Source organism: Mauremys reevesii, linkage group 20, assembly GCF_016161935.1.
Source record: "Mauremys reevesii isolate NIE-2019 linkage group 20, ASM1616193v1, whole genome shotgun sequence".
In the NCBI taxonomy this organism is placed as follows: domain Eukaryota; kingdom Metazoa; phylum Chordata; order Testudines; family Geoemydidae; genus Mauremys; species Mauremys reevesii.
Window position 1 is genome coordinate 19,903,062 of NC_052642.1, and position 16,268 is coordinate 19,919,329.

Consider the following 16,268-nt stretch of genomic DNA (forward strand, 5'->3'; position numbering starts at 1 on the left):
ATTTATTCTGCCTTTCGGCATTCTACACATTGCACCCACAGAATTAATACCACATTTCAAGACCACGTGAAGTGAAAACACATCCGTTTTTATAAGGGTCATGAAGCCTTCGTTTTTGAACCCTTCAAAATTAGGCAGCGACACTGCAGACTGACTTAGTTCAGTAATTTACACCTTCTATATAGGGTAACACCACATTATTTGTATCTTCTCTTGTACGTATAATCTTATTGCTGCATATCTTATTGGCAACACTTTTTTTTTTAAAAGGTAACTTTTGATTAAGATTAATTAAGTCAAATCCCTACCAAACATATTTTAATTGAAAATGGGTATCGTCTCCCCATAACAGATATTATCCACAAATTGTATGTGAAGCTTTTGAAATGATACTTTATTTTAAAAGCAAACGCTGGACTGAAAAGGAGAAAGACTTCCTGGCACTCAACACCCCCATTAGCCAGTTAAAGAGCAGAGTTAATGAGCTTTAACAATCATTCCATCCAGTCCTCAGGTGGAAGGACAGTAGCTATAACAGGAATCCTTAGGGCACGTATGATGATCTACTCATAGCTAGGGAATCCTCCGGCTTCTAGTTACGCCACAACAATCTTCCCTGCTGGGAGCAGAAGAATGCAATAGCTTTACAAGAAAAGTTACGTGTGTTTTTAGTACAGCAGAGACAACATGTCATTATGAAAAAAGATATTGACAGGATCTGACTATTTAATGGATTTTTGCCAACTACCATTATGAACCAGCACACAATACAATTCTTTTTTGTTAGAGAAAATAATACCTTTTCCTATTGAGACTGCAAGGGGAATTTCAGAGAGGCAGAATGTCATTATCAGTGCTGATGTTTGGCCAGGACATCAGAGCCAGCAAATTCTTGTGAACACCACTATGACATTTTTTAATAACCACAAGTAGTCAGAACTTTGGGGTTTGGTACAAACTGAAAGACTGAACTTCTAACAACACGGCATTCACTTTTTCCATGCTAGGACTGTCATTCAGGACTGATTTGGAGAGAAGGCCTTCTAAGCCAATACTGCCACTTCCAGCAGCATATGGATTTTAATTCATGGTCCCTGAGCAAGGATTGACCAGGCCAGCTTATGATTAGCTTGTGACAATACTGCTTTATTAGTCTCTCAAACAGGTAAGCAAATGGCTGGGTTGTTTCCATTCAAAATAAAAGTATTTGACCAGGATGTCACATATAACAATTAACTGCAGCTAAGATCTGCATGAACTAAACATAACATTATGTTTAATTCAGTAAACCTTACCTGTTGGCATTGACCCATACAACGGTAAGATAAGCAAACCTTCAACAGAACAATCTTGCACATCATAGCAGTAATCAATAGATTCCGCTTTCTGGAAAAGTAAGTCACACGTTCTTTCTATCTCAGATTGTCCTAAAGCAAAATACAGAAGCACTTAAAATACAGAACTAGTTAGTGAGGACTTTATCTTGTTAGTTTGCAACAGCTCTACACAATCTGGTCTTTTACACATACTGTGGAGGTGTCAGTACAACTGCGAGGGTAAAGGAAAATTAACTGGTCATTTGCAGTCTTTTCAAACTGGGTTTTATGCTTAGGGTTTTTCTGTGCAACAGTGAAGGTTTAGATATATATTTTGTATCGGATTTTATTCATTATTTCAGCAACCCTGAATTATAAATTAACTGAGTTTTTGCCAGGGGGATTATTTAAGGAGCTTCCCTTTTCCAAAAGAGCAGCAGGGAACACTTATACTTTACAAATATACAATGCATTGCTTCATTCTTCTACATGAACACAGAAAAACCAACCTGGAGTTTATCTTCTCTCCCACACTGGAAAGAGTTGATCAACATGATTATTTTGTTTGTTTAAAGCCCCTATGAAATCAGGGAGAGGTTCTGGTGCACAAGGAATGTAAGAACGGGTCCTTAGAAGAAAAGTGACACACCAGTCATTTTCTTTCCTCTTCTCACATCCCATAAAACAAGATTCCATACTCCTGCTTCCTAGTAAGGTGAGCTGTGTAACTTTCTGTATAGAATATCTCTTTTCCAAAGGGCAGAAGAGCGGATCTATAACTAGATGTGGTTTATTTTCAACTTTTTGGTTTAGTCTTTACTATCTAACATCACCTCTCTCAAGGGACTATATCCTGCCCTGGTAGGGGGCTGGACTCTGATCTTGCTGTTTTGTACTTCTATAACCACTAGTGACTAATGCCATCACACAATCAAAATCCTGAAAGACTCTTGGCTGGCTTTATAAAGGAGTAGGGAGTAGTTAGGGCATCTTTCTCCACATTAGGATAGGACAGAAACATCAGGAATAGAGGCAATGTTAGAGGTATATAATAACAACCACTGTTGGAAAAGCTATCCAAACAGCTTTAGGGTAGGATTTTTGGACGTGCCTACGTGACTTAGAAACAAAGTTCTATTGACTTTCAATGGGACTTGTGGTCCTAAGCCACTTAGGCCCTTTTGAAAATCCCACCCACAATCTTTAAAATCATTACATGTTTGCCACAGCCACTTTCTCTACATTGGCCTTCCATGCCCTAGTTCAGTTGTGCACTGCTGCAGAAATGCACCTAGACACAGCTCTAATGCCACCAGTGCCCATTGTTCTAGGATGATCTGGGCATTCAGCAGTAAGACAATTCTTTCTGTTGACAATGCCACCATTTGGTACAGGATAGAGTTTTTCAAGTAAAAAGGAATTCTCACCAGTCAGAAAAACCAAGATGTCTCCTGCTGACTCATTCAAGTGGATATCCAGGGTCACTTTTACAGCCTGAAACAAGCAGCACTAACAGGATTATCTACTGGAATTAGAGCTTTTCTCATCACTAGCTATAACTGACAGTGTAAATCAACTCCCTCCTCCCCCTTTCCACCACCAAAACTAGGAAGCTTGAGAAACCAGCCTTGCATGAAGTGTTTAATACTTCATGCACAGATGAGCTCCAATGCTCTTTGAGAGCTCATTATCATACAGCTAACAGTGAGAACATGGCAAACAGGCAAAGGAAAATAAGCAATACCTCTGTAACATAAGCAGAGCTTTCTGCATCCTTTGGGCCAAGCAGGCTGCAGAATATCTCCTTGACGGGATAATTCCTTCCTGGAATGTTCACCACTGCGCAGCCTCCAAAGAACTCTGAGAGCTTGTCTACCTCCAGGGTGGCTGACATCACCACCACCTTCAGGGCTTTCCTTCTCTTGGGAGGCTTCTTTTGTTGGAACAGTTTCTTCAGCAAGCCAAATAAAATGTCCTGAAAGAAAGAGTCACCTTAGCTTCGCAACTCAACTCTTCTGACTACAAATGCCCACTGAAATACATGGGGAAGGATTGATTTTATCCCAGAGCCACTGATAAATGGGACAAAATTAAGCAATGTGCTAAAAAAGGTTTTTTCCTTCTTGTAAATATTCTGGTTGCTCTCTAAAGCTTAGCAACAAAATGCTTAGTAGGCTTAAAGAAATCCAAGTTTTTTCCACAGCTCTGTAACAGCAAGCTGAATCAACACAGCTAAAATACCTTGTTTCTCATTCCTAATTCTCCCCTCAGCTGCAAAACGGCAACTGTTTTTAAAGCAGTGCCAACATTTTGTTAGTACTGTAGTTCCCTCCCAGAAAAAAAATGGCCCTTGCTGATGTTTGTGCTACACTCAGAGGTGGTCTCTCTTTCCTCAGTTATTATGCAAAAAAAAAATGCAGAATAACTGAAGTAGGGAGAGGTGTGGGAAGAAATCAGATCCACAGGCTAACTGTCAGAAGAGTGTAACCCTTCCCCCCCTCCTCCCATCTCAGGAGAGACTTATAAAGTGTAAATGTGCTTTGGTTTAAATCCCTTTGACTTAATGCAAAGTTTAATAGAACACTGGAACTTTCAGTAATAGAACATAGTTATATTTTTTGCAACATTGATAACTGCAGCTGTATCAATGAAAATATGCTTGTAATATGATAAAACCATGAGTGCTACAACTACGTGAGGAAGTAATCAATGGCGTGGTTTCAGCTAACATGTTTGTTTAAAAAAAAATTCCCCATCCACTTTGTCCACTGGAACCTTGCTAGTAACATTCATGCTGGAAAAACTGACAGCTTGACTGCTGTTTTTGAACAGAATTGTAGCTAACAGTGCCAGGCACAGTGCTGACAGGACCTAAAACTGACAGACGTTACAATTTCAGTAAAGAAGAAGCCAGTTCATGATGTGGTGAAGTCAAAAGAATACACCAGAAGCACAGAAGATCATTGGTTTCAGAGGAGTGCCTCACACCCAGCCAGAAGGCCCTGGGGATTGTGCAACAGCCAAAGGAAGGAATAAGTAGATCACAACAGTGGAGAAAGTGACCCAAACTGAACAGGCAAACAGAAGCACTACAACTTCATATAGATAAACTGTAAACCTCAAGGCATTCAAAGAGAAGAAAAAGCCTATGCTACATGGACCTTCTCTATCTGGATGGTGCAGATAAGGGGGAACAACATGTTTAATTGTTAGAAGTGTAGCAAGGAGTCAGGACCCCTGGGTTCTAGTCTAACCTCTGACACCAATACACTGTACAAGATTCTAGATAAATCACTTAACTGTTCTATGGATCAGTTAAAAATCTTTCAGTTGCTCCTGTAAAATGGTGAAGTCACACAGGAAGGTCATGAGCTTTAGTTAGCACGTAAAGCACTTTGAGATCTTTAAATGAAAGACGTTATCAAGGGGCAGAGTATTATCTTTTTGGTCTCTTATAACTGAACTAAACAGAATTAATGCCTCCAGGAACTAAGGACCATCACAAACCTCATCACTTTCCACGCTGAGGTGTGTTTCTTTGACCTGGCCTTCTCTCTCAAATACACAGGGACATGTACTTTCATTAAAAAACAAAAAACAAACCAAAAACCACACACACATCCCACCAACCTACAAAAACAAGACACTCCATTGCAAACACTTCTCCCCTTGGAGAAGGAATGGGAGAACAAATTCATGACAGATGTTAGACATATCACTTCACGTACTAAGAGAAGGAGTGCAGCACAAGAACCTAGAGAGAACAGAACTGCAAGTTTCTTTTAGTTATACTGAATGATGTGTGTCAAATAAAGCAACACTCACTGTGCTTAAGCTCCGCTCATGGGCTTCATCCAGTATAACGACACTGTATTTGGTAAGATGGAGGTCTGCCAGTATCTGTCTCAGTAAGCAGCCATCAGTCATATACTTGATTGCAGTACCCTGAATAGTTTAACCATCCATTCAGTTATTGCCCTGGATATGGATTTCATTACATATAGTCACAAATCAGGAGTGACTATGGACTGAAGTTGATCATTTAGACTTATCAAGGTTCAGTGAGAGACTTTGGATGCTATAATTAACATGCTAAGCCACAGCTACAAAAGACACTTGTTAAGTTTTCTGAAATACTTTACAAATACACAAAATCCATTATTTACAACATTTCTGAAGTGCTATATTTCTAATATGTGCAATTCTTTTCTTAATTGTGGGATCTCAGCATCACCTCCTAATGACAATCCAATAATTCTAATTACAAAATCATAGTCAAGTATTCACCTAGCATGCACATTCAGACTGTTTAAAAAACAACCTTCTTGATGAGAATTTGTGGGTTCTGTAGCAAAGCTTCAGTTGTAATATGCTATGAAAACATGTACAGCATATAAAATTGATTTGAGCCACATTTCAGACTGCTAAGATGTGAATCTCCACCAGAGATTCACAACAATGCACATACAGAATGCAATTCAAAACAGACTTCCTGGTTGGCAAAAAGCAATTTTAGATTTAAACTAATCCACAATACAGATCATGACGAGAATCCAAACTCTGAAGCAAGCACCTTTATGTAATGTGCAATGTGCATGTAGCTCAAGGACCACCCACTGAAAGGTATTGACACACAGCTTTATTTTACATAGGTCATATTGACAACTTGCCAGGAACTCAAGGGCAGCACCTGATTTGTATTAAATGGAATCACTTTCAGTCACCTCTTTTAAAATGGAGATGTGCCACACAGAGACAACAGGGCCCAGAATGCAATGATTTATCTTGCTCCATTAAGAGAGATTATTTTTTTTAAACAACATTAATAAATAATCTTCAACTTATACCTCAGAGGTGCAGTCATCAAAGCGAACCTGATATCCCACTATGCTTCCCAGTGAAGAGTTCATCTCTTCAGCCACTCTCTGAGCCACAGACATGGTAGCTACTCGGCGTGGCTGAGTCACACCAATCACTCCATGCTTTGCAAAGCCTACAAAAGGCAAGGAAATTGCTTCATCAATTAATTACCTTCATGGCATGTTAACTGTTGCTAATATATTTTTAAAGGCTTCACTGACTGATTTCACTGACTAATATCTCCCCCTCTTCTCACAAACTAGTGACGTCCAACACAGATCATCTTTGTTCTAAGATTTAAAAATATATATTTATTTTCTCTGATCTATTTTGCTGACAATTTTTGGAGAGGGGAGTGACTAGCATTTGTGGGCCTCCTGGAAAAAGGAGGGGGGCAAGAAACATGAAGATTACTTACATTTTAAAGAGTATATTAAGAGTATTGTCTAACTGAAGGGTTTTACACTTCACCAATAGCATCTTAAGGAGAAAATAGTTACCTTCTTCAAATAGATATTTAGGGAGCTGGGTAGTTTTGCCACTCCCTGTCTCTCCAGTCACAATAAGAAATGAATTCTCTCTCACAGCCTCAACTAGTTTCTTCCTGTATCTGTGAATAGGGAGGGCTCTGAAGTCTGAGTTTCCTTTGTCTTTTTCCTTTCGGCAACTGCCTTTTCTTTCCATTCGGGCGACAATTTGAGTGCTTTCCTGTGGTGCACAGATAGATGAATACACCTCCCAAAGTTATAATTACATGCATGTTTGATAGCTGTATCACAGTTTACAGTAAGTGTTCTATATTTCACATTAGCATTAAACAGGGAAAACAGGTCCTCTCTCAGACTAATCCTAATGAGATGAAATTCAGGAGCTAGCAGAAGGTGGAGTCAGCTCAGGATATTTTCCAGACAGCTTCCCAACAGCAGAATTCAACCCTGCTAAAGCACAAACTTGGGACCCTCACAGGAGAGAGAACACGACTCTTCAGTTAGAATGGCTAGTGCAAATACTGAACTCCACAATACTGGGTTTGTGGGGATGAAATGGTCCCTGCCCAAAACCTAGCAGTGTACTGGAGAACACAGCTACACTTTTACACTGCGTACATGTACCCCACCATTCCACATTCCCCATTAACTGGGGGAGGGGGGGCAGGCAGGTGCCATTTCACTCATCCCCATAACACAGACAGTAACCAGGGAAAGAAGAGAGCTGGGCAGGATCCATGACACCCCCTCCTGCCCCAATAACTAGGGAGAGGAAGGAGTTGGGGCAGGAACCATAACACCCCCTAGTAACCAGGGGAGGGAGGGGGACCAGCCAGGAGCCATGACGCCCCCACACACTAGTAACCAGGGAAGGGAGGAGGCCAGACAGGTACTATGACATAACCCCCGCAGTAACCAGGGAAGTGAGGGGGCAGGGTAGGAACCGTGACACCCCGCCCAGTAACCAGGGGAGGGTGGGAGCGGGCCGGGCAGGAGCCATGACGCCCCCACACACTAGTAACCAGGGAAGGGAGGGGGCCGGGCAGCAGCCATGACACACACACACCAACTCCCCCGGGGAGGGAAGGGGGCGAACAGAAACCATTATACACACACACACCCCCGTCAAAGCCCCGGAAACGCGGGGCGGGGCCCCATTACTCCCCACAGTAGGGACAAGACGCCGCCATATCCATGAAGAAGGGGGGGGCCCCCAATGGGCGGAGCTTCCCCTACCCTTTCACAGGTACCTGCCACGTGACTCCAGCCGGTCTCTCCTCCCTACTCGGAAGTTGAACCCGGCGCGCTTTGATGACGTTTCGCGTTTACTTGAGGGGGCTGCAGCCGCCGGGGAAACGGGGCAGGCTCGGGGAAATTGTAACCCCGCCCCCTCCTACCCAGGCCACGCCCCCTCTCGTGCCTCATCACCTAGCCCTGCCTCTCCCCCTGCACTGGTCTCCACATAACCCCTGCGCCCTGCTAAGGGTCAGCTCAGTGCCCCAGTCCTGCCAGCTCTGCCCTGGGTCCTGTTCTCCACTCCCCTCAAGCTGGGGGACAAGGGCCCTACCCCGAGGGGCCCGACACCCCAGGGGCTCTGCTCTCTCACAGCCCAGTGGGGCGGCTTCGGCCAAGGACTCCCCTTGGGCCCTGCGTGAATCCCACAGCTTGCCCTGGCAGTACGGGGATAGGTGCCATAAAGCATGGAGAGGGGCACCGGCCCACTCGGGCGCACAGCGGCCCTTTGAGCCAGGAGGCTGCCCTATTAAACGTAGTAGGGCCCTGACCTGCCCAGGCCCTGTACCAGTCGTCCGCCCCAATGCCAAGTGAATGTGAGACCCCACTGGGCTGAGAGGGTAACACTTTACCCCCACTTGGCCCGGGTGAAAAGGGTGCAAGGTGGGGGTGAATAAGATCCCCGCTTTTGCTTAAACCCTTATCTGTGTCACTAAATAGCAACACAGTTAGTTATTCAAACCAAAAGACACTCATTGTCACTGTTGATACTGGTTTTTGCATTTCACTTAGCTTGGAGAATGTGAATACAACAGCCTGTTCTAGTTTGTTTACACAATTGGTTTCATTTTCTAGTTCTCATGCACTAGCGCAAAGGCTGCAAAGTTTGCTGTAAATCCTATATGGAACAACTTAAATAATAACAAAAACATTTGTTGATTAAATAAAAAAGGTTCAGGGAGTGTTTAAACTACCTGCAAGTGACCCATTAATAGGAAAATCTTTCCCTAAAAACAATAAATTGTCACAACATATTTGGAAATATTATAGTACAGTTTCAAACTTAACTATACTGTAAAGTGACATTAAGTATATGATGAAACAAAGACATCTGAACAAAATCAAAAGCCTCCTTTTGCTTAATACAATTTAATACACACCTGTGATATTTTAATTTTAATTGAAGAACCTCTGCTGAATATTTTCTGGTTTTGATACTCTGGTATGTAAATCTCAATATGTCCAGAAGGTGGCAAGCTAGGTATACTTAAAGATTATAGGAAAAAAACACAAATCCCCAAGTAAAAGGTAAATGCAGTATTACTGCTTCCACTGAAAGTAAGATTTCTATGTTATTTAACAGTAAAAACAGTAATCAAAGGATTAAACATGCTGAAGAGAAGGGTTTGATGGCACTTCCTTTCATCAAGGTAGTCATCAATATTTCGACTATTGTTAGAAAGGATATGCAGAAATTGTATCAAGTATCAGAGAGGTAGCCGTGTTAGTCTGGATCTGTAAAAAGCGACAGAGTCCTGTGACACCTTATAGACTAACAGAAGTATTGGAGCATAAGCTTTCGTGTGTGAATACCGAAGTGGGTATTTTCACCTATGAAAGCTTATGCTCCAATACTTCAGTTAGTCTATAAGGTGCCACACGACTGTCGCTTTTTACAGAAATTGTATGTACATCCTAAGATTTAGTCTGTCTTTAAGAACCCTGTTTATGTGCATTAAGAATGTTTCACCTCTCACTGGGATAAATAAGTGATGAGTACCACATGGTAAATTTCTCTTATCACATAAGCACAGAACTAGGAACCAGAAACTCTACACCCACCACTGACTCCCGTTGCCATCATGGGCAAGGCATTTAACCTCTATACTTCAGTATCTCCAACTGAAAAAATCGGGTTAATATTTAAATATATTACCTATGTAGCTCACAGGAAGTTGCAAATACTGATTAGTTAATATTTGCAAAGCTCTTTGAAGATATATCGCTGCCAAATATCATCATCATTAGACACCTCCAAACATATATACACACTTGTTATGATCAGTTCATCAGTGCAGTGAACCATTTGTATCCAATGACAAAAACTCATCTATTAGCCAATAGCATAAAATTGCTCATCAGCTTTTGACAAATCGTTCACATACCATTCTGTCTTGCAGCTTTCAAATTCCCATGTTTGATTACAAGATATTCAGACACTCAGGAGCCATAAATCCTCCATATCTACCTGAAAACTTCTACAGAAATTACCCAAAATGACATTAATGTTTATCTCGGAGCATGAAAAACATTCAGTTTTACACCTATATTAGTATAATCAATATATAGTTCTCTTCACTCAGGATGCAGTATGGGAGATGTGACAATACACAATATGCTATGACTTCATTTTAGAAATATGTACCTGATTTATTACCTTAAAATGTGGTAGTGTTATATTGCTACTAGTAACTCACTCAGCTAATAGCATTCAAATTAACTGTTTTACTATTCCCCAGTGAGGACTGCAAATATCCCATCATTGTATTTTCTTGGCACATTTTTAGAGATGGTAATTTATTAAGTGATATTCAGATGTACATGGTTTATCTTCCTAACAGGTTTTATCTTAATCAGACATGAATCACACTTTGTGCGTAGGCAGTTTTACACTGTAACAGTTTATGGAGCCAGGTGAGATGATTTTTTTCCCCTCTTAGGGTAAGGATGACATGTTTGGTTTTAATCATGCTCTTTGGCAGTTTTGAACTTTGTCTTTGCAGTATATCGTGCCTTTCAACCAAGAATCTCATGCTGCTTAAACATTAATGAATTACACCCCAAACCCCCTTGAGATATTATCTCAGTTTTGCAGATGGGGAAAACAGACACAGATTAAGAGGTTTGCACTAACAGCAATTTGGCAGAGCTGGGGACAAAATCCAGGAATCTTATCTACAATTCCTTGCCCCAACCACTAATAACATGGCATCCCCATCCTTATAGCTGCTATGCTAATAATTGTGCTATGTGGGGTTGCACTTTTGCTTTCAGGTTTGCTAGAAAAAATTGCTCTTGGCCTAGGGATTAGGTTTAGACACCACTGCAAATTTGCTCACTGAAAGAGGACAATGCTACTCTGCCATCTACCCTAGCCAAATTGTGCTGGACACACAGCAGTGAATGTGTTTTGCTTTCTGCTGAGTAGAGAAATAGTTGAATACAGGAAATATTTCAGTCTTTAGTTGTACAAACCTGTTTTATTACCAACCTTCCAATAGGTGAACTCTGAATTCCTTGGGGAATTTCTCTTTCCCTGTTCTGGAAGAGATGGTCTGTTCCATGATGAACACAGCATCCCTTAATGGCTGGAGAGAAAACCACATCTATTAATGACACTGAACAAGTAGAGACAGATAATCATGAGCCCAGATCTCCATATATGGGAGCTGACAAGAAGAGCGATCCCTGAGCTTTAATTTGGTTGCAGACAAACGTAACATAAGCCGGTGTTTTACATAGCCCAACCTCATTTCAGATAGTCAAGAGTTTTCCTTTTTCTGATATCCATTATGTTAATGCCCATCCTTTGTGTCACTAGCTACAAGTCAGCAACATTACTCAAAAAGATCTGTATCCCTACCTGGAGGATGGTTGCTCCAGACACAGTATTATTTGTAGAATTTTTCCAGGAGCATCACAGTTGGAAGAAGATGCCTTCTATACTCTAATTTTTCACGGATTTTCTCTTATAATACTTTGCAGTTCTATAGTACTTTCAAATGAGGAATTTAAAGTGCTTTACAAACAGACAATTTTTACCTCCAAACCCCATTATGAAGTTACTAAATATTGTCTCCTTTTACAGATGGGGACATGGGGCTTATTCTTCAATCTTCATATTGAGTAGAGTGAGTTCATGTGTTGAGACCCATTAAAGGCAAAGAGACTGAGTCAGTGGTTAGGAGGTCAGACGAGATGATCATAATGGTTCCTTCTGGCCTTAGCATCTATGAGTGCTTCTCAGAATGAGTAATGGTTATAGAATCAGGCCCTCATGCCCCAATCCTACAAAGACTTATGCACGTCTTTAATTTTATGCAATTGCATAGTCCCATATATATCAATAATGATAGGGCTAAGTGGTTTTTAATCAAACTATAAGTTATTCCATTGCATATTAAACCTTGGCTATGATATTTCTGCCCAGGTTATCATTTCACTATGGTACTATACCACTCTTACATGCCTGGCCAGATCACCCTTTTTAATTTTAACTACAGACTCAGACAAACAGCATACACCAATTATTGCTGTGCTTGTTGTAGATGTCAGGTGCAAGTTATGAATAAAAAGATCCCTGGGGTTAATACCTGGACTCAGCTGTTTGCAATCTCTCTCTCAATTACAGAAATATAGAAATGCACAGATGGTTTGGGTGCTGAGTATTATAAACAACTCTATGACACTCTTTTGAAGCCACTGCCTAAGATGTATCATGCAGTGCAGTCTTTGTGGGGGAAAAAAAACAAACATTTCCTGCAACCCTTAAAACATTCTTGATCTCTGTAACATTTTATATACAGCTACATAAGGCCAGGGTCCAAAGCAGCGTTCTTACAGCAGTGTAGACTTTAGAACAGTCTAGATCTTAAAATCTTACCAAGATTCTGTCCTTAAGATTAAAACATTTCCTTCCCAGTCTCCTCTCAGAAGATCAGGCACAGTTAGTTAGAAATGGGTGCTTGTTATATAAATGTACACAGAGTACTGGAGGCAGTCTGGGCAGAAAAATGCATAGTATTAGCCTTTTTAGATGCTGAAAAGGCATTTAATAGGGTCTTCTGTTTTTTTAAACCCTCATAACTTCATATGTTTAGATTGGGGACACATTTTGTACAGTGGATTCAAAACCGAAAGCCTTTGTTAATATCAGTAGCCACCGCTCCTCTATAGTTTTCCTGGAAAGAGGAGCCAGATAGACTGTTCCCTTCTCTCCACTACAGTGCTTGCCCAGCCATAGAGTCCCTAGCTACATAATTTCAGAACTGTACCATCCTTCAGGAAGTCCACCTTAAGCACTGCACAGTATGTTCTCTTCAAATCCTAGTTTTTTATACCTGCAGTAATTAAAGGTATTAGGGACTTTTCAGGCCTGCACCTCAACTAGTCATAAGCTTTGAAGATATCCTTGCATATCAGATCTCATCCCTTTTCTGATTTCCTTATCAAATGAGCAAAAGAATCAATAATTTACCTAGGCTTCCAGTTCCCAATAGACTGCACCAGGGCTCTGACTTAACCATATACCTGCTAACAGGAAAACAACTAGATAAGAACCGCTCCTCACAAAAGAGCTCTTATTTTTGGCCTATACAAAATCCTTGGGCTTGGTTCTCAGTTATTCCAGTCCTGCCGTTGGTGCAGGGACAAGAGGAGGCACAAAAGTGGCCCTAATCAATCTTTGTGCTGCCAATATTCTGGGGAGCCAGAGGCCTGCTTGGTCACTGGTGCAAATCAGAGGACCCTCAGGTCTACTATAACTTGCATGTTATTTCCCACTGCCCCCCTGTGGACTCTGAAAAGCAATGAACAGTTGTAGGGCAGTGTGGTCTGGCCACACACAGTTAGCCGGGCACATGCAGTAGGGCTGGCATGAGCCCTTATGTTGGCTACACGAGCCAGGGAGACTGCCTGAGCATGGATTTATTCAAGAGGCTACTTATGCCCCTTCTAGGGCTTATTTAGTTTGCCTGAGTGGCATAAATTGGGCCCCTTTCTGCTACACCTACCATCCTACAGTGGGAAGAACTTAAGAGTATCTGGCAGCAAGACACCAGTAAAGAACTCTCCCTAGAAAACCAGCAGGACACACTTGCCTCACTAAAAGTGGGACAAATTCTACTTCAGTTATATCGATATAAATCTGATGAAAGTCCATTGAAGTCTGTGGAGTCATTGTAGAGTTACACCAGTGTAAATGACAGCAACATTTCTCATTAGACATTTATACCTCCCTTGTCACCCAGGTATCTGAGTTCCTTGGTCCCTGTCTTCCCATCTTATCAGACCCAGTACATATTGCTAAATGGAACTCTCCGCAAATGCTTCAAAACTGCCCGACACATACTCTATCATTGTGTTTAGAACAGTCTAGATGTTGCCAAGTTTTTGACAAAAATCTGTACTGATCCATTCATATCTTATAATAAGGTTGATATTTTGCCTTTAGTACATGGTCCCTCCTAAATGACAGCACTCTGAGATGGAAAAAAAAAATCAGTGATTCTCCCTGAGATATAGGCCTGTGACAGACAAACTAGAAATGGACTGTCCAATTCCCTGCACTGGACATTTTGATGTGAGCATTTCTGCAACCTATTCACATAGTAACCTTTTTGGCAGCACAAAGGACAAGTCTGAACCCTGGCATCCTTTCATTCAACAGATGCAAGAGGAGCTTCAGAATCACTTTGGGAAAGGACAGTATGACAGATATTGCAACTTTTTTTCAACAGACGTGAATGGGTACTCAAAATTCTGTGGTTCCCACAGCCCTCGTTGCACATTGTGATTAAAGGATCACTTACCTCTTTTCTGCCACCTCCTTCCCTTGCCTTCATTTTGAAGGAACTGCTAGATGTATCTTAATTAAGAAGATAGCTAATATGGGATCTGTTAATCTAATATAAGAATACATATGTCGCCTATCACCATAGTGTGTGAGCACCTCAAGGCCATTAATGATTGCATCCTCATCACCTTTGTGAAATATTTAGTTGTTACCTACATTTTACAGATGAGGAACTGAGGCACAGAGCAATTAAATTACTTTCCCAAGGTCACAGAGAAAAATTTTGGCAGAGCAGGGAACTGAACCAAGATTTCCTGAGTCCTAGTCCAGAGGCTTAATCACAAGTCATACCTGCAGCATCTTAAAAGGAAGGTTTAAGTAATACACTGTATTCTGGACAGCCAGGATTGTCAGTGACTGACAATAATATTACAGACTTGGCTTTTTCTCCCAATAAAATACATTTAAAATAAATCCTCACTCTCAGCAACATTTTTGCTCTTAATTTTCAACTTTTCATCAGACACACTGAATAGCCAGGTCACAAAGCCCATCACCCCCTTCCTCTTTATTGCCATTATGCACCATCATGACCAATTCCCCAGGGTTACTCTGAACACTTAATAGGTCTGTCTGAGCATCCAGCAACAAAAGGGGAGCACATGGCAGCCCCACACACATCATGTTAATGACTTAATTTCTCTCTGTGGCACTGAAAAAGCCCTGACACTACATAATTACAGCCCTGTTATTCATGAGTCTTAAATTGTGTGTCTTCATGAATTTTAATGGGCAGCCCATTTTCTTTCCACTAATCCTGCATTACACTGGGAACTTTCACGTACGGATTGCCCTCTTGAGCTCTTTCTTTCCTTCAGCATCTTAGCTGCTGTCCCTCAAGCTACTGTGTTTTGGGATGTTGTCCTCCGTGTTCAGAGCTCGTCTGACAGCTAGACGGCTGAGATTAAAGTGCCTTACAGGACTTTGTCACTAGAGACTGGTGGCTTTGTGCATCCTTGTAAAAAGACGCAAGCCAGTCTAGTGGGCCCCCTCTGAATAGCAGCTCATTCATTTTGTCCATGATTTGCCAAACAAACAGTTGTATCTCGTTCCTTCTTTTCCTTGTGCACGGCCCCTTCAGCATCCCTGGGGATACACAGCATAATGTTTGGTACAGTACATGTCAATGGCTCTATAATATAATCCTAGAGTTTTACAAGTATCTTTTACCATTTAAAGGGATCCACAGAAAATATTAGGTCTTGTCAGAGAGGCAGAAGCCCTTCAAATAATTCCCCTTAGACGGAACTTGTGGAATTTCCACATTATTATTACTACTATTATTTAATAAATGAGACGTTCTGTATGCAAGCAAAGTATTACTGTTATTTGTACACTGACATAGGTGTGCTCGGTGTGCTACAGCCAAGTATTTTATATGATACATTCTCGAAGTTTAAGGCCAGAAGGATTATTCTGTCATCTAGTCTGACCTCCTGTATGTCACAGGCCAGAGAATGTCACCCAGTTATCCCTGTATTGAGCCAATAACTTTTGTCTGATGAGAGCATATGTCCCCAAAAGGCATCCAGACTTGATTTGCAAATATCAAGAGATGGAGAATCCGCCACTTCCCTTGGTAGTTTATTCCAGTGGTTAATCACCCATCTCTACCCTGAGGCCCATCTCTACCAAAGCCATTCTGCTAGAGAATTCAGCCCCACACACCCTTGTTTCTCAAGATGCCAGCCTTATACATGATGAATCCTGAGATTTATTGTACAATGTTCAATTAAT

The 16,268-nt window shown here is 41.3% G+C and overlaps 1 protein-coding gene and 1 long non-coding RNA gene across 13 annotated transcripts in view; one reads left to right on the forward strand and one right to left on the reverse strand.

Annotated features, from left to right (window-relative positions):
• DHX40 (DEAH-box helicase 40) overlaps positions 1–16,268 on the reverse strand; it is an 87,156-nt gene that overhangs the window by 14,098 nt on the left and 56,790 nt on the right. For 4 of the 11 annotated variants that reach the window (XM_039507978.1, XM_039507972.1, XM_039507980.1 and 1 more), the window contains 7 exons: positions 11,169–11,265; positions 6,677–6,884; positions 6,164–6,309; positions 5,142–5,261; positions 3,061–3,291; positions 2,744–2,810; positions 1,296–1,427 (listed from right to left, as the gene is read on the reverse strand). In XM_039507978.1, coding sequence (XP_039363912.1) covers positions 1,296–1,427; positions 2,744–2,810; positions 3,061–3,291; positions 5,142–5,261; positions 6,164–6,309; positions 6,677–6,884; positions 11,169–11,255 — 991 coding nt within the window. In that variant the 5' untranslated portion in view covers positions 11,256–11,265. Of the gene's footprint in view, positions 1–1,295; positions 1,428–2,743; positions 2,811–3,060; positions 3,292–5,141; positions 5,295–6,163; positions 6,310–6,676; positions 6,885–7,282; positions 7,579–7,784; positions 8,044–9,057; positions 9,164–11,168; positions 11,266–16,268 lie in introns of those variants that run through there. The other 7 variants (XM_039507976.1, XM_039507975.1, XM_039507977.1 and 4 more) reach the window with 7 other exon arrangements.
• Positions 7,693–16,268, forward strand: part of LOC120387350 — a 28,372-nt gene continuing 19,796 nt past the window's right edge. For both annotated transcript variants that reach the window (XR_005590134.1, XR_005590135.1), the window contains exons 1-2: positions 7,693–7,910; positions 10,519–10,591. This is a non-coding gene — a long non-coding RNA (uncharacterized LOC120387350). The remainder of the gene's footprint in view (positions 7,911–10,518; positions 10,592–16,268) is intronic.